The sequence below is a fragment of the Bactrocera tryoni genome, chromosome 3 (assembly GCF_016617805.1).
Source record: "Bactrocera tryoni isolate S06 chromosome 3, CSIRO_BtryS06_freeze2, whole genome shotgun sequence".
NCBI lineage: Eukaryota > Metazoa > Arthropoda > Insecta > Diptera > Tephritidae > Bactrocera > Bactrocera tryoni.
Genome location: NC_052501.1, coordinates 10,564,541 through 10,583,655, shown reverse-complemented (window position 1 = coordinate 10,583,655; position 19,115 = coordinate 10,564,541). Strand labels below are relative to the sequence as shown.

The window sequence follows — 19,115 nt, the reverse complement described above, 5'->3', positions numbered from 1 at the left end:
CGAACACACACACACAATTTAACATTTAGTATTCTTTGTTTATTTCGCCTGCCCATTGACTATATGAGCATTGTAAATATGATTGCCTCACTTGTATGTTTGTAATTGTGTGCATATGTGTGTGTGTGTTGCTGTTGTTGGTTTCGTGTCTTTTGGTTTTCTCATTTAACGGCAATGTAAATTATTTATGCGCGTTTTATGCACTAATTAATCGTTTTGATTGCTTGTTGTTGCTGCTCTTGCTGTTGTTGTACTGTTACTTTCTTATTACACTCATGTACCATATGTGTGTGTGTGTTTGTATTTATGTGTACATGTCTATTTAACTGTTTGTTTGTTGTTATTGCACATGTTTTAGCGGTGTTTACTGCGCGGTATTTACGTTAAAGTTTTGCTGAAAGCCAGTGTATTCAATTTTCTTTGTGGCTTTTCTTTAAGTCATGTTTTGCTTGGCTCGTTTTTCATTTCTACATACCTTTCACATGTAAATACTTCTGTTTCAGTGCTTCATATTATATCACTAATTCTTTTGTAAGAGGTTTTCTTCAAGTTTCCAGGCTAATATGTTAATATTCAGAAGTATTTTGAAATATTCCTGTGGTAAGGAGGTTTAATTGTGTTACATGCACAAGAGTGTTTTCAAGGTTCAAAATTTTAGAGGTTATGTTAACTATAAATAATACATAATAAACTTCGCAAACTTTCCAAACAATTTATGATGCGACATTCCTGATTATTAGCAATACCTGATCAACCAATCCGGCCTTAGAACAGTACTTTAAAGTTCTTCAAAACACTTTCTGAAACAACGTTAACAGCAGCTGTGCTTTTTCTAAAATCTAGATATGTAGCAGGAATCTGTAATCTCGTAAGATAACAAAACTTGCTTTGTTGACGAAATAATTTTGAACTCGAAAGAATCAAGGATTGGTAGTTAAGTTGAGGGGTGCTGAAATGAGCACCAAAGACGAACGCGCAAAAGGTGTTGTTACCACAAATTAGCTCACTTTTGACTAAAAACAACGGCGAGTTGTTAATTCGGAGCAGTGTTTGGAAGTGTTCAAGCGTAATAAACCCGAACTATTGCGTCGATATACATATGTACAGGGCGCAAAAGTAATCCTTCTATCAGAAGATGCTAAAAATTTTGCAATTGACCTCTAATGTCAGTTCTGTTTAGACATTAGTGTAGTAAACACATGCGAAATACACATAAATAAACAATGGTACGATGCACTGCTCCAGAAGGTGGGTTATTGGTGACAATAATCGGTCGGTGACTTTGGCACCACGTGAATTTCGTCGCAGATTTTCTGGCCGTCCGACACCTACTGGTGAAACACTGCGACGTTTAGCCGCTCGCCTCGAAGAGACTGACATAACACGAGATGCTGCCAGGCGTGGCAGACCCCGGAGTAGCCGTTCTGCAGAGAATATTGTCGCCAAGGATGTCATGGAAGCGCCGTCGACATCGACCAGACGACGTGCCACGCAAATAGGTATCAGTCGACGGTGCTTACTGCGAATTTTGGTACAAGAATTGAAGATGTTTCTGTACAAATTCCAATCGTGTCTAACATACGATCAAGAAGATGATTTTTCATCAATAGTAATCCTGAGTGATGAGGCCCATTTCCATCTTAGCTGGTACGTAAATAAGCAAAATTTACGCTTCTGGGGCACTGCAAATCCGCGTGTAACCCACGAAGAGCCATTACACCCGCTCAAAGTCACTGTATGGTGTGCTGTTTTTGCTGGAGGAGTCATCGCACTTTTTTTCTTCGAAGACGTCACGGGCCAAACAGTTACTGTAAGTGGTGAGCGCTACAGAGCAATGATCAAAGGTTCATTTTTGCGCAACTTGATGAATTGGATTGGTTCCAACAGGACGATGCAACGGTACACACTGCACGTGTCACAACCGATATGCTGAAAAATGTATTTCCCGGGCGACGTTTTGGAGATTTGCACTGGCCAGCAAGATCGCCTTATTTGACCGCTCCAGACTTCTTTTTGTAGAGTTTTTTGAAGTCGCGGGCTTATGTCCACAAACTTCAGATTCTTGCAGCTCTTAAAGACAATATCCGTCAAGAATGTGAGAACCTATCGCCGGAAGTTCTGGCCAAAGTGATGGAAAATGCCATAAAAAGGGCTCAAATGACTATCAACTGTGGCGGCGGCCATTTACATGATATCATATTCTCGACTTGATGTAAAAAAATTTAAAAGACCAAAAAATAATAATTCACAAGCAGAACCAAAGTTTTTCATTTTTTTTTTTTAAATTACAGCCAAAAAACATCGGAAAACAATTCTCCATCATTGCACTCAAAGTCATATCGACAGTCATAAAAATGGACTGCGCACGAAAGACGCAATAGCCGGCTGGCAAGTTTATGACGTCTGTATTTTGGGATGCGTATGGTAAAATCATTATTGGCATTTAAAAAGGAAGGATCAACTACAGCGACTATTTTATTGAATCGTTGGAAGGACGAAGTCGTCTAAAACCGGCCGCATTTGAAGAAAAAGAAAATGGCGTTTCACCAAGACAATGCATCGTATGACAAGTTAGTGAAAACCATGGGAAAATCCTTGAATTGGGCTTCGATTTGCTTCCACATCCACGATATTCTCCAGATTTGGCCCCCATCGATTTTTGGTGTGATGTTTCTCTTACAATCAGCAGTTACGATATTTTACCTAAATCTCACTCTGTTCATTAGTTAACCGGGCGCCATAGCTCAGTCTAATCAGCTATAAATAAATTTTTACTTTGATACAGGTTTTCTCAAACCTGTCGAAATTTTCTTTCTCCGAAAAGATCTTGATTTCTTTCGTACTATATTTTTTCTTATTTAAAATTTACTTCTATACAGTATTAATGAATATTTTCTTGCCTTAATCTCAGATTATTATTATTATAATTCGGATTTAAATATTTTCTCTGCAACAAATAGAAAGATAGCTACAGTCGATTTTATGAAGGTGCTGTGAATTCATGATCCTAAGACCACACTGTTGAACAACTGTTGAGCTCTGATCATAAAACATTTTCATAATTGTAATAAAAATTGTAATTAAAACCAATAGGTTACACCTACCTACAAAAATATTTCACAAACTTGAAAAGCTTTTTTGTTCTGAATATTTGAAGAAAGTGTATTTTCTAGAGCACCAAAGCTATGGAAAAGGGAAATACTTACTCAACAAAAGTGGTACATAATTTAAAAAAATAATCTTAAGACATAAATTTGCAAAAACAAAACAACAAATAAAATGTTTTATTTGCTGAAGAAAGTAATATATCGGCAATTTTTTTCGATTCTACCATAAATACTGGTATCTGAATGAGATGCATTTAGCCAGTTAGAAGAAAAATGCTACTTTTCCAAAATACCTATATATTTTAAAATGAAAAACTCTCACATTTCTAATATTGAGATTTAAAAGAGAATTAATTTTGTGCCTAAAGTATAAATAATTGGGTTCCGGGCCACTAGGGCGTTCCGGGGAACCAAATAGCTAATGAGATTGCCAAAAGTGCTATTCGCTTGATTGCCCAACTATATGGTACAACGGGATTACCGAAAGGGCTGATAGACGGCTCAAAATGACAAGGAATACCTACGGGCATGCAGAATGGTCAAGACCATGTGCAAGTGAACGAAAGGAAAACACGCAAGCACTCTACGGTCTTGAAAAGTCACAGATCACTACTTACTGGCAGCACATGACAGCCGCATGGGCACCACTAACGATGACACATGTAGAAAGTGCAGGGAAGTAGGTATGAGAGACACCAGAACACACTCACTGCTAACGTCCGGCTTTATCAAGAATTAGAGTAAAATATCTAGGAGCTTCGCGGTCTGAATTGAGTATCAGAACTTGGTATAAAGTCTATATTAAACTTCACAAAAAGCGCTGACATTTTGCAAGACGCAAACTTCAACTCGTATTAATATAACAAAAGGACCAGTAGGTCTATGTATAACATTCCAGGCAGCCAACCTAATCTAAATATTCTTTTATTGGCACATTAAATTTAATAAATTTATGTATATATCGTCACATAAAATACAAAATAACATAACATCACTTATCATAAATTTACAGGCGAAGGAAAAACAAAATAATAGAAACCACTCATATTGAAACAAAAATTGAGTTTTGGTTATAAAATGGTTATACATATATTGGTTATTTCTGATAGTGGAAGCTGAAAATTTTAAGCTTGTTTTTCATTTTAGGTGACGATATATAGTTATTTAAAATTTATTTTAAGTGCCATTAATGAAAGGGTATTACTTGAAGAATTCTGCAAACTTAATGAGCGGCAAAATTTTATTTTGATTTAATATCTCTATTATTATGGAGTTTTTAATCAAAAATTATTAAAAAAAAATTTTGTTCGTGAAAAATATATTTTCTATTCAAATAAATTTTTTTTATCCAAAAATAAATAACTTAATTTTTTTTATTTATTCACATAAACAAATTAAATTATATATAATTTATTACCATTATATATGATATATTTATTACTACATACATATGTATATACATATTTCAAATGCGCATGGGAACAAAACTAAAACAGCTGGAAAATTCAAACATAAAATTAACACAATCAAAAAATGTTGAAAACTGCCTCAACAAGCCGCTAAGTGTTAAATAATTTCAGTTTTCAAAAGTCAAAGCTGCTCTCAAGACTTGTCGCCAACAGAAAAATTACAGGTAATCAAATATATGATAGTAAGAGCAACTAATTTATATTTAATTACTTTGACGCTACTGAAACAACTTGAAGTGATAAAAAAAAGTACAAAAAAATAATTAAAGAAAATATAAAAAAAATTAAAGTAATTTTAGATAATGTTATTTTGTAGTTTCACGCCACGCAACACTTCCAATGATTTTGATACACAAAAGCGCACAAAACTTTTTGTAAATTATTATAATGAAAAACATTCTCTATTGACAACTGGAAATTCATTTTGGAAATATACGCCAATTATTTAGATAGCTCTGAAAAAATTGGGTTTCGTCGCTCAAGCGTAACGGTTTATTCTAACATTTCTCTGCAACATTGCGCGCCAGCTAGAAGCTGGTATGTTCCAAAAGTAATATAACATCGACGTGTGTCTGGCAAAGGCACGCAAATTATAAACGCAACGCTGAACAAAATACGCTTATAGATTCGAACAATATTCAAAATAATACTCAAAATTCTTTCCTAGCCCACAATTTGAATAACACTTTTTGTTTGCGCAGGCGCGCCACTTTTCACATCGCAGACACACAATCCTGGGCGCCACTTACATGCGAACACACTCTCTCAACGCGTTCTGCAATTCAAATTCACCTTAATTCAATTAACAATAAATACAAGTATTCACATTCTATTTATTCGCACTGTTACAATTATTTAATATTTATGTATGCACTTATTTATCATGGAACACAATTCGTTTGGCATTCAGCGCGCGCGTCGAGTGCTTTTCCGCGTGTGCGATATGCCACTTCGGTGGCTGTTTGGCGAATGAGTGAAAAGCGCAGAGTCACAGGTGGAAATTTGTAAAAATCCGCAGCGCCACGAAGCGACCGGCAGCACAGCGCCGCAAAAAAGCAGCGTTAGCACACGACCACGGCACGATCGGTGAGTGCTTCGCGCGAATTCTGGCATGGCACGAGCGTGTGCTTGTGTGTTCATGTGTGTGCTTGCATTGTGCAGCTCACCGTTAAGCCGCACAAGCACAATCGCTGTGGGGAGTGGGTGTCGGCAACTGGTGAGCAGTGCTTGTGGCGGCGTGCGAGTGCAGCAGAAATGCAGATCGCCAGTTGGTCTGACGAATTTGCTGTTTGTCGGCTGACTGGCTTCCTTGCACTTACACTTTGTGACGACATTTCTGCATTTTTAAATAAGAACACGATGGTTGTGGCATGTTGGAATGCAAAATAAAATTTCGTATGAGGAATTGAACAGAATTAATGTGGTTAATGTGTAGAGGGGTCTTATCTAACAAATGGGTTTTTGACAATAAGGCTAATGTAAGGAAAAGCAGCAGGAATAAGAGCTTAGACTTTAACCCAACCATTTCATTAGAATACTTCGTCCTACAGACTTCATCAGCTTCGTTTTTACGATTTCATTTTCTTCTGGTTAAACTCAACTTTCGTAGCACCGTTAAAAGTTTAACCAAACTGTCTTCGAACCATTATCTTTTTTTTTTCCTTAAATCTTATCTTATTTCTTTAAATTAATTATCAGTATACCATCTGATCATATTTGACCCGCACTGGTCAATAAAATAAAGTTTAACCCAACTGTCTCCGAATCATTGTCTTTCTATTATATTTCAAGTCTTATTCCATTAAATTAGTTATGTGTATACCATCTGATCAAATTTGACCCGGACTGGGGAATAAAATACATTTTCACGTATTTTAATTTATTACCACCTTCAAACAGGTTTTTTGGCCAATGGAAACTTTTAATCAAATTTTCCATACACTTGCTATAAGCCTAGGCTGGGATAGAATTCAGTGCATTCAGCGAAATTTGGGCTTTTCGGCGTCGGCTAAGTGCTGGAGCGCTAGCACCAATATAAGTGATGTGTTTGATAAACGTAGGGTCCTTAGCTAGGTTGTCAGGCATTCCTACTCGACGTCGTTTTTGCAAAAGATTCAGGTCTTTTGGTACGAGTCTAGCATTAACACGCTTCATCCACAATACATTAACCAAAATGTTTAGGATCGATCCATAAGAGATGTTCAAATCCTATATCTTGCTATGTATGTATATCTTTGTTGCTTTTATTTCCAAGCACTATTTCTCTAACTTTTTCTATATTATCGTCGTTATAGCAGAGGTGGACGGACGAGTCGTATGAAGCAAGTTTTCAATTAGTTTCCGACCTTCACTGAATGTTTTGTAGCACCCAAATATTCATGTTCGTAACAAAAAAAACTGCTGCAACATTTTCAACGAATTCGAGGCCGCGATTCCATTAGAAACACAAAATTTCAAGAAAACTCGTTATCCAGTTTTTTGTTTTTCATGGTGAAAACCGCAGAAAAACTGTTTTGAATGAACCACTCCTAGTAAAATTTTATCGGATGGTATAACATTATGGACCAGTCCGGGTCAAATTTGATCTGAAGGTATAACACACGCATTTGAATAGCGTTCTAAGTAAAACTAATACCAAATTTAACTTCAAATAAAATTCCCCGGGTCAATTTTGATCAAATGGTATAACTATATAGACCAGTCCAGGTCAAATTTGATCCGAACGTACAACACATGCATTTGGATAGTGTTCTAAGTTAAATTAATATCGAGTTTAACTTCAAATGAAGTTCATGCTAACGAGGCACGAAAAAAAGAAGTTATCCGATTCGTCACTCTACAAACTTTCCAGTTCCTGGAAGCAACCATGAAGCAATTTAGAAGTAAAGAATTTGTATAATGGTTAGTTGAAAGTGCTTTAGGTGCAACAAAAACTCCAAAGCAATTTGTGAGTGGTTTATTTTATTAAAAACAAAAATGGAGAAATTCCTAACTAAAACCATAGCGCTCTTGTGCATTTGAACTACAAAGAAACTTGAATGAAATTGTTATCTTAATGGCATATTGTTATTAATATACAAGCAGTAAATGTTTATTTACTTGTATATAAGTGCATTTGTATGTTAACACATAAGAAGATAGCTTAAGTTAAAATAATGCTGAATAAATCCATTTCATAGAGATAAATATTGTTTACTTGAAGCAGAAGAGCAAGTTCACGGTATATTGCCGACAGTCATTTACCATCGCCGATTGGAATGCACATCTATAAAAATATGAACATATGTACATATATGTATGTAAATAAACATTGCACATTTTTTAAATGCAACATCAATTAGGCCGTCCTGACTTATGCTTTGATATCTTGGTGATTGTAAGCGAAGGCAGCGGAGCAGCGAAAGCGACACCCATTACCATAAAGAACCAATTAAATAAGTGAGGCACATGTTGCCGGCCATCACTCACAATCAACGCAAATTAAAGGAATGGAAAAGTGCAAGTTCTAGTCTTTTTAACACCAGTGAAATTAAATTGGATGAAAATGAAAGCAGTGAAATCGATTGGGGAAAAATGAGCAGCTACTGGCAACGATGAATGGTTGCAGTAGTGGGCTACCAAACAGTGGATCGTGGCTGCGAAACGCGTCATCATCAATAGTTTGAGCTCCAAATATCTAAGTTATTGCGCAAGAAAGAATTTCGCATCGGAAATTTAGTCAGAGGATAAAGATCCCCATCATTGCACGATTGTCAAAAAGGATTTCTTAAGGTCTTCTGATAATCCTTCAGGAATTCATTTAGAAAGATATGGTTAGGCGAAGGAAGAAAAATTTTTGTCATCAACTTTCTTATTACATTCTTTTAGTTCGAAATGCGTATTTTCTACAAAATACTCTCTCTCAGTGAGTCAATACTTGATTTTTCAATTACTGTGAGCAAAAATAGTAAGACTTGGTTCACAATATTAAAATTTTTAATTTATTTTTGAAAATCTATCTCTTACCCACACAAAAGTGATCCCCAACCTTGCCAACATAACCTTATTGTTGACCTACTTTGACGTGGTTTTGCTCACTTTTGAAACGATATTTCGCCGTTTGATCGTCTGTTTCCGGTTTCTTCATAGATCCACAACTCTTCGACATTAATAGTACGCTTCATGACCTCCTGTTTTTCGAATAACTTGTGTGATTTTGAAACTGATGGTGTTTTCACTTTTCGTAGATCCAAATGATATTTCAAAATGCTTTTCACTGATTCTTCCAATATTCCAACGATATCAATAAGATTTCTGACTGTTAATCGTTAATTCTCAAGCACCAATTTCTTTATTTTATTGACTTATTGATCATCGGGTGATGTTGATAGCCGTCCCTGACGTGTTTCGTCGTCAACGTGTTCTCGACAAAATAGCTTGTACCAATCAAAAACAGTTGCTCGCGACGAACAATTATCACTGAAGGCCTTATCCAACACTTTGAACGTTTCTTCACCAGAAATTGATTTCACTTACTCAATCATAAAGCCAATAAGATCTGTATTAATTTTTTCTATCTCAAAAAATTGTTTCCTTACTTACACATCAATAATAATATATATTTATTGGTCTCATGATTTTTGCACTTTCATTTCATAAGCATTTATGGTTATAATATAGTACATACACGTGCGCTATTAATCAAGCAGAAACTGTTGCAATTGCTTGGAAAATTGAATACAAGTGTCACACAACACAAATCACACACACTTGTGAGAAATGAGTACATACCCTTTACTATTACATGGGGCAAACTGGAGATGTGCCAAAGTTAAGGGAATTAAAGACACGCCCTCCTTTTTAAGCGAGTGGCAAAAGAACGCTCGCTAGAGTAAAGCAATGCAAAGAAACGCAGTTATTTATTCTAGTTCTGTGAAGTTGAAGTTCAAAAATAACATTCCTCAAATATGCATACTTTAATGGTCAATAATGCCAATACGAATACAATAATAATAACAAGTAAGGAAGGGCTAAGTTCAGGTGCAAGCGAACATTTTATACTCTTGCAACTTGCAAGAAACAAAGCCAGGGAAATGCTTTAAGGTGTAAAACCAATCAAATAAAGTAAAGTCAGCCGGATGTTCGAAAATCCTGATATTAGTTAAATAGGGGCTAGGCCAAGTGTTCGCTCAAATTTGTCTATTTTATGAAAAAAGATACACTGTTATGAACAAAACACGCTCTCTATAGACTTAGACATTATTCGTGCTAAGTTGCATCTCGTTATATTAATTGCTTCTTGATTTGTGCACTGGAAAGCGAAAGAATGAAGTGGAATTTAAAATTGCGTTATAAGGGAAGTAGGCGTGGTTGTAGTCCGATTTCGTACTGTGACAAAGGAATGTAAGAAGAATTTAACGTACTAAATTTTGTCGAAATGGGTCGTTCGGATCCCGAGTTATAGAATTTCACCAAAAAGTGGACACTGCCACGTCCAATTTTCACACTGGCTCCCATAAATCTCTCTCATCTCATTTTATCAACTCGGAAATAAAATTTAATGTTTCTGGCGTATTTAATTATTGATTTATCGCGCTTTTAGTAGTTTTCAACAGTACCGTTATATGGCGAGCGGAGTTATATACCGATTTCATCCATTTTCACACTGTCGGTAGGAGTTCTTATAAGACTAATGTTGGGTGAATTTGGTTATTGTAGCTATAGTATTTTTTTCAAAATTTTTTGCCCACAGATGTTCCTTGCCACAGCGACCCTCTGTACCAAATTTCAGTTTTATATCTTAATTTAGTACTTAGTTATGGCACTTTAAATGTTTTCGGTTAATGGCAATTAATAAGTTGCCGTTCGTAATGAATAGATCTACAAGTTTTGTATGAACACCTCTTTCACATTACCTCAAAATTTATTCGAAAAAATTCAGATATTCAAGTTTTTGAGTTTTGTGTTTTTATTTTGTACAAAAAAAAATCTTTCACGAAATTCAGTGTAAACTTACCGTCTTATGTCCCAAACCCAAATTAAAATATTAAGAAGAATTTTCTTTTTTTGGTTGATGAAAAAAGTCATACTTCATTATGCATTAAGACCAAAAAGTACCTGGAAATCGGAAATAAAACGCAACATATTTAATTATTCATTAATATTTATTTTCTTCGCCACTTATGCCAATAATTTTTATAATCTTCGAAACACTTTTCATAAGCCCTTTTTGGGATGAGCTTCAGCTCCTTCAGCGAATTTTATTTTATCTCTTGGATCGCCAGAAAACGGGTTCCATTCCGATGACTGTTGACTTATTTGCATGTCAAACTCATAAACCCATGTCTCATCGCGACTTATAATGCTTCCAATAAATATGGGATCGGAACTCGATCAAGCATGTCCAAAGAGACCACAAAATATCTACCAAAATCATACGGATGGACTTGCGAGAGATGTCGGGCTCTCTTGCCATCTCTCTAACATTTGCCTGACGATTTTGAAGTACCTTAACCTTCACATTTTTTAATATTTTCATTGGTGGATGAGATTGAAAGTCGTCCAGAACGAAGCATGCCTTCAACGATCTGTTGACCGTCTATGAAAGCTTTTTAACACTCGTAGGCTTGTTTGTGTTTTTGAATCACGGTAAGCTTTTTTCCAATATACGCAACGATTCCGCACACAAAATTTCGTTAGAAATACAACATTTGAGACAAATTCTTTGTTCGATATATTTATCCATTGTAAAAATCGCAACACGATTTTTGTGAAGTATCGTTAATCCAGTATCGTTTATCCAGGTTTTTTTCAATGTATATTGGAAATAAATATATTATTTATATATAATTTAGAAAATTTGATTTTGAAAATTTTTAAAGGGGTCCAGATACATACATATGTATATCCTCTCTATCTTTAACCTTTAAATACATATCTACACATATTGAAATATTTCTTCGTACTTACATATAAACTGGCATACAACCAAACCGACATGCCTTATTTATGTAATGCAACATGTCATTCATTTATCTGTGCAACAAGTGTGAAAGAAAAAAGAAACTTTTGCTGGAATTGTTTTAATAATTGTGTATGCTGAGGTGCCTGTCTATATACAAGTATTTCAAATTTATGAGTGTTATATACACATGTTTATACACAAGAAATGAAAACAGTACTTAAGTGTTATGCTGTGCACTGAAGTATGGCAATTAATAAGTTACCGTTGTTGTTATACAACCACAAGCATGCCACTTGACAACTTAGAATGGCAATTTCAGACAATGTACATACATATGTATATGATGGAAAGAGTGAATAAAAACAGAAAAGTTAAGTTAAATAGAGAATTCTAACACCAGATATGCCGCTGATAGAGAAATAACCACTCAGTTGTACTTTTTCGCCGAGATTTATGTTTTCCGCTCAGCGTTTTTAAGCTATAAACTTTTTTTGTTTACTTGAACTCGCTTCCTCGCTGGCGACCGCATCACTGGCAGATCAATCTAATCGTTAGACCGTTACGTGCACTTGTATGTACTATATATATGTGTGTGTGTGCACATATCAATCTTCTAACAGCCGAAATGGTCAAGTGATTCTAGATTCTGTGGCGATAACTAATATTGTTTTTTTTTTTTGTGAAAAAATGTTTCTTGCATATTTGATATACATATGTATGCATGTAAGTATATGTGAGCGCTTAGGAAGCATCTGCAATTCTACACGAACAACGCAGGAAATCCTTAAGCTTCTTGAATTATTTTCACTGTTTGTTTTTCATATTCGTTCAACCTTCAAACTCACAAGTCGCTGAGACGCCGCTCGCGCACTCGTTGGACCTGCATCACTGAGCAGCATTTAGAACAATTGCGTTAGCAGCGATTGCCGTTATGGTTGTAGGAGTGTTTGTAAGACGTTTACTTGATCAACACCAAGATTTGGCAGAAAAGATATAATACTTACAGTACACACACATACAAACAAACATATGTGCATAAAGGCATCTCTGCTGGTGGCATCAATTTGTTCTTGATTCTTGGTTTTTGCTGCAGCCACCGACTGAATGGGATCTAAGGTCTTTCAGCAAAACCAAAGAATTATATTCATGCCTTTACATATGTATGTAATTTGCGAAGCCATTCTGCTAGTATTTTCCTCAAAGCACTTGACCATAACTCTCATGCTCTTCAGCTGGAAACCTCGTTCGCCCTTCATTTCACATGCTAGCCACTCAATTGGAATTCTTTTTGCGTTTAATTTTCTTTTTATTGCGTTTATTAGTTTGTTTTCGTTTAGAATGGCGCTTTGTTTCGAGTTTTAATATCTACATATAATTAACATATTAAAGCGTTTACCAGTTTTGACACATTTTGTTTTTGTTAACAGAACACCCCTCTTTAGTGGGTGGAGCGAAATAATTAGACACTGAAACTAAATAGGTGTTAAGTTGTAGCTGGATTAATATTAAAATTTATTTTTTATCATACATACATACGTCGAAATTATTCTGAATTTGAACTCCATGGGAAAATTCATCGCTTTGAAATAAACGTAGCAAGACTAAGCTCGACATAGTTGAACATTATACAGTCGCACAATCAAAAGATATACATATACATATGCGTAATATATTTGTACATATGTAGTGATCGCTCGCTTTTTAATTAAATGAACCTAAGGTTTGGCTTATATGCTTATTGAATTCAATATATTTCGTTTAGGGTCCGAGAAAACTTTAAAGTCACTTTAGTTGGCGAAAATTATTATTTTAATCCAATAAGTGAGAGAAGAGGCTTTTAAAGTAAGGATACACGTGTATAAAAAAAGTTGTGAATAAAAAGCTCCGTTTGCTAAGTTGGTAGGACTGTCCTTAATTACTACGCGAAATTTGAGCGCGATCTGTCAACCAGTTTGTTTACAGCAGCTGCTTAAGTCGGTACACCTCAGTAGTGTATTGCGATTTTTCCGATGGATAAAAATATCGAACAAAGAATTTGTCACAAATTTTGTATTTCTAACCAAATACCGTACGCGGAAGCGTTGCGAATGATGGAAAAGGCTTACCAGGATCCAAAAACATAAACAAGCCTGCGAGTGTTAAAAAGCCTTCAAAGACGGTCGAGATATCGTTGAAGACATGCCTCGTTTTGGACAACCCTTGGCCACTTCAACTGATGAAAATATTAAAAAAGTGAAGGTTATGGTGATTAAAAATCGTCAGGCAAGAGAGCTCGACATCTCTCGCTGGTCCGTTTGAATGATTTTGGTTGAAATTTTGGGTATAAAATGCGCTCTTGCTCGACTCGTTCCATTAAAGCTGAATTTTCTTCAGAAAGAGTACCGTTAACAGGACATGCTTAATCGTGCTGATTCCGATTCCACATGCATGGAGAGCATTATAACTGCCGATGAGACCTAGATTTATGAGTTCGATATGCAAAAGCCGCTAAAAAATTAAGGTGACGAAGTTGTTCCGGAGAAGCGGACAGTCAATGAGAAATTCTATTTGGCCGTATTGAGACGTTTGCGTGAAAACACTCATCGGAAACGGCCGGAGTTGTGGAAAAACATAAATAAATACCATCGATCAACTACTGTATTCACCAGATTTGGCTCCGTGTATTTTTCCCCAAACTGAATATGCGCCTCCGTGGAATCCGTTTTCAGTCGATCGAAGAGATAAAACAAAATTCGCTGAAGGCCATTCTCGAAATTGCTTATGAAAAGGGTTTCGAGGATTGGAAAAATTAAGTTGAAGGCAAAAAAAAAATTATATTGAAGAATAATTAAATAGTTTGCGTATTATTCATAATTTACTTTAAATGTCTGTACTATAGATATGGGTGGGTGAAAAAACGATTATTTTTTGGCTTGCCACTCTGAAAAAAAAGGTTCTTAGACAGCTCTAAGAAAGCTCTTATTTGTAACTACTTGAAAAATATCTCGATTCGTAGATTTCGTAAGAAATTGAATTATCTACAAAAAGGTCTCGCACCTCATTCTCAACGGTTAAAATTTGGTTATTTTAAGGCAAATTTAATTCTATCTTATTACTTTTATAACTCACTGAATCATTATAGAGCGGAAAAGTCATGAATTTTTAGGAAACTTATTGCTCTACAAAATAGTCTTTTATAACCCACCCTACTGTTCGTGGAGAATTATTCAATATTTTAAATTAAAAAAAGACATTTTTCAAATTTGATATGGTATACATTTAAAAATAACATACTAAAATTTTAATTTAATGGTATTTAAGTAACAGCTTCCCTAAAAACCATATTTTTCCGGCATATTCTTCGTTATGTTCTCCATACAAGGGCCCACTAGATTTTTGATATAATCAAAAACCGATTTTTGCAAACCGAAAACGACCAAAATTTTGGAGGCCACTCAACTTTTTTTGTAAACTCTGCCATTGTCAAGTTTGATTTTGTTCGACGGTAGGTCATTGTGCAAAAAAATTTGCAATATTTTTTTTCGAAAAATTTACTGTGTGTTTTTAAGATATGTATGTAAGTACATATGTCTGTACGTATGTGGTTTTAGTTCGGGAAAGGAAGGAGAGAAAGGTGATTGAATTTTTAGTGGTTGAAAATACTGTTCTCGATTTCCGGTAAAACTTTGATTACTGTGGAAAAAATTTATGTGTCAAGAATGTAGCTAATAACAAGACTTGTATTTACATCTCTTTCACATAAGCTCAAAATGTCCGAGGAAAATTAAAATTAGCAAATTTTTTGTTTTTATTTTTCATAACAATTTAAAGAAATTTTGCAAGAAACCAAATTTTTCCATAGCTATTATTGCATCTTTCTTTTCCAATGTGTTTCAACCTTTTTATTATGACTTTTTTCACTTTTTACCACTTTTAATGGCTTCTGAACTGGCCTTTGAAGAACAACTCTCTTTTAAAATTAACGGACACAGTCGTGATAAAGTTATTGAGACATTTTAGGGCTTAAAAACTGTTTTTGTGGAGATAATCAGAGCTGCATTTTATGAACTTATTGGAAAAAATATAGTTTGAAACTTTTTCCAAACACTTGTACTAAAAATGTCGAAAATTGCTTTATTATAAAAATAGAAAGCTTTAAAAGCAGCTTACATAAAAATATTCGTTTCTTAATCATAACATACTACAGAAAATTACTTTAATTTCCCTACCTTTTTAGGCAAGTCTATAAAAAACGCAAGGCAACCCTAATTGGTATAAATTTGGTGTTGCAGCGAATTCACTGAATATTCCGTAAAAATAATCAAACGAATTGGTAAAGTAAACGTGTGGTCTTTGAGGCCTTAAAAAATTGTTTTAAAAGTTATTTAACAGTTTTTTAATAATCAAATAGACGTTTAGAATAAGGGAAAGTGCAATTGTGTGATTTTATTTAGTTAAAAAGTGCAATCAATTTGGTGTTTGTGGCATATTGAGGCGCTAAAGGGATTTTGCGTCATAAGAAACTTTTGTGATAAACAGCGAGAAAAAAACATAATAAAATAATAACGCAAAACAAATATACATATATTAAAAAAACGTATTGTTGCCCGGAATTAGGTTTTGTTAAAATATACACATAAATCGTAATAAAACAAGTGTCTAACCCCTCCCATTCAAACGATAACATTCCAATTTGTTTAGGAGAGGGGTGTCGCAGGCAAAGCGATAGCAAACTAGTCGTGTTGGTGAGTCATCCAAGATAAAATCGCAGCGCATACCGCTCAAACAAAAGCAAACCACAAACACAGTAGCTACGAGTGACAGCAGCAACAGTTCCAAGGCCTTGTACATATTTCGTGTTGACAAAAAGCAAAACAGCTGAAGGCACTATAGCCGCGCACTCACATACAATAAAATTTACTAGAGTGACGTCATCACATTGCGGATAGGCCACATTCACACACAATATAAGGATTTTACTATGAAAACCACTATCAGTGCAACAACAACTACCAACACAGCTCTGACGGCTAACAGCAGCGCAACGTCGGTTAATATCTTACCCAAAACGGAACCAAGCGATATCAATTTAACTTTTCAAACACCAAACGCCGCTGCTCCTAGTAGCAATAACACCAGCGTGAATACGAATAAGCGACCAATTTCATTGGATTTGAATAAAATGGCGGCAAAAAAACAACGTTTGGTCACACCGCTTAGCATTGATTCGCCCAATTTGGATAACATGAAAACCATAAATACGCCGGACATTGAGAAAATACTACTAAGCAACGTGATGCCGACACCGCAACCGGGTGTGATATTTCCCAGCAAAACGAGTACGGTAAGTAACAAACAACCCACACTCTAGAGAGAAAATCGGGAATGGGACAGCATTATAGTGTATTGTTGTAGCAAAAATGTGCAAACAGTTGTTTCAGAGCACCGGTTTCCACCTGAGAACTCTGTGCCCCGGAGGAAATATCTCCGACTCTGAACAAAAATCTCCTTTACTGCAAACAGCTATTGGAATTTCAGGGCGTATACAGCAAATTAATTAAGAATTTTTGTGACTATTGCAGGTTACTTCGGAACAGGAAGCCTATGTGAAGGGCTTTGAGGAGGCGTTAAGTAACTTACATCAAAGCAAAAAGTCGCAGGCCGCACAGATAACCAACAGCAGTAGTAGTAATGTGGTAACGGCCGCGCCGACAACCACGGCAAGCGTAGTGGGCACGGGCGTTAGTGGCGGCTCCTTCACCTACACTAATCTAGGTAAGTAAATCCACTATTATTACCAACATATTATTAACTTTCTTTTATTACTCCACAGAAAACTTCCCCGTCGCTATCAAAGATGAGCCACAAAACCCCGGCTCGCCAGCGGCGCTCAGCCCCATCGACATGGAAACGCAAGAGAAAATCAAGTTAGAGCGCAAACGGCAGCGCAACCGTGTCGCCGCATCCAAGTGCCGCAAACGCAAACTGGAACGCATTTCCAAGCTGGAGGATAAAGTAAAAATGCTCAAGGGTGAGAACTCAGACCTTGGCGCCGTGGTGAAAACATTGAAGGATCATGTTGCGCAACTGAAAGAACAAGTGATGGATCACTTTAACTCCGGTTGCACAATCTCCATGTTAACGGAGCAACAAATGTTGGCAAGCAAATAACATGAGGACACCGTTGTGGGCGCGCGAAAATTAGAACATAGGCAAAAACCGGAAACGCAACTGCATGAATTCGAGTCAAAATCAGGGTGTGGTGGTCTTATGTTGGAACGTGATAACCGTACGAAAATATTGGATTTGAAAATAAAAAATGCTGACAAGCAACAACAACATAACAACCACTTAAAAGTGACTCGCAACACGCTACAACAGCAGCAAGACGAAACTGAGGCAAATACAGATTTATCGGATCTACAACTCAATAACAGCATAATTAATGTGATTGAACAGCACATGCCCATTGAATTATTCATGGAGACACCACCGTTGACCGGTGACTGCTCATCGACGCATTCTACCAACTCGATGTGCTCCACTGGTGGCATTAGTGCCGATGCTGAGCTACCAAATAACAATCAACAAACAACGACCAATGCCGCCGTACTCGCGCTGGATGCGAGCGCAACAACACAAACAATGACAGCAGACATGCAAGAAGATTTCAACGCCACCATGGATAACGACGGCGAACGGCCACTTGTTCTAGTTATTATCACGGATTATGATATGCAACAATAAGCAATAAATACAGCTAACGAAATGTGTGCTTTTAAAAACAGTAAATAATGTAGCTTACGTATTTATGCTTTTAGCAGCGAAGTGCCTTTATCGAAAAGCCATACAATTGCCTCAGCAAACGGAAAGATTTAAATTCATAGACGTGATTTTGTATTTGTAGACGTTTTCCGCTAATAATTGCCTTATAAATTTCTAATTTGCTATGCTTTCAGTAACTACTTGTAGGTGTAAAGATAAGGAATATTTTGATAATTTGCATATGTTTATAAGACATACTTATATTTTTTCGCTTTACAATAATTTATGTGCTAGCTTTACTAATGATAAATTAAAATTTATACAAAACTTCTAGTTGTAAGGTTTCCCCCAAAAATTTATATATTAACAAAGATTATATTTAATGCAATAAGCACAAAAAGTACATGTATATATGTATATTTGCAAAATAAATTAATGAAAAAAATTATACAAAAACGGTAACTGTTATTGATTTTAAATACAGGAACATTTTAAAAAAATATTTAAAAACAAAAAACAACGTTAATAACTGTTACACAGAAGCTTTGATACCCTTCACAGGCGCATTTCTAACAATCAAAAGCAATAAAAACTTGTTTTGATCGGTCAGTAGTGGCCTGATCTGAAAAAATTGTTTAGATACATGCCAAATTTCGTGAAGATATCCTGCCCAATAAAAAAGTTTTCCCTACAAGAGCTGAATTTTGAACGATCAGTTAGCATGGCAGCTATATTGTACAGTAGAAAAGCACATGTGCAAAATTTCAGACCGATAACTTAAAAACTTCATGTAAATTCAGGCGACTGTCTACCAATCGTCCCCGCGTGACACGCTGATCATTTATATAAATA

General features: G+C 35.7%; 2 protein-coding genes across 3 annotated transcripts in view; one reads left to right on the top strand and one right to left on the bottom strand.

The window, feature by feature from the left end:
• Positions 1 to 5,531, bottom strand: part of LOC120771175 — a 41,858-nt gene extending 36,327 nt beyond the window's left edge. Inside the window, exon 1 of one of the 2 annotated variants that reach the window (XM_040099065.1) lies at positions 5,326 to 5,531. The gene's annotated coding sequence lies outside the window, so the exon portion shown is untranslated. The remainder of the gene's footprint in view (positions 1 to 5,325) is intronic. The other variant, XM_040099066.1, reaches the window with a different exon arrangement.
• Positions 5,532 to 15,805: 10,274 nt separating this feature from the next.
• LOC120771691 (transcription factor AP-1) lies at positions 15,806 to 18,253 on the top strand. Its single transcript, XM_040099825.1, has 3 exons — positions 15,806 to 16,842; positions 17,081 to 17,273; positions 17,332 to 18,253. The coding sequence occupies exons 1-3, from the start codon at positions 16,480 to 16,482 to the stop codon at positions 17,667 to 17,669; spliced, it is 894 nt and encodes a 297-aa protein (XP_039955759.1). The 5' UTR covers positions 15,806 to 16,479; the 3' UTR covers positions 17,670 to 18,253.
• Positions 18,254 to 19,115: the final 862 nt, after the last annotated feature.

What these genes read in the sequence shown, in the direction of transcription:
- LOC120771691 (XM_040099825.1), top strand. Translation starts at nt 16,480, where the DNA reads ATGAAAACCACTATCAGTGCAACAACAACTACCAACACAGCTCTGACG. An exon ending in TTCCCAGCAAAACGAGTACG is followed by an intron (nt 16,843 to 17,080) that starts GTAAGTAACAAA and finishes TGACTATTGCAG; the next exon opens with GTTACTTCGGAACAGGAAGC. An exon ending in CTTCACCTACACTAATCTAG is followed by an intron (nt 17,274 to 17,331) that starts GTAAGTAAATCC and finishes ATTACTCCACAG; the next exon opens with AAAACTTCCCCGTCGCTATC.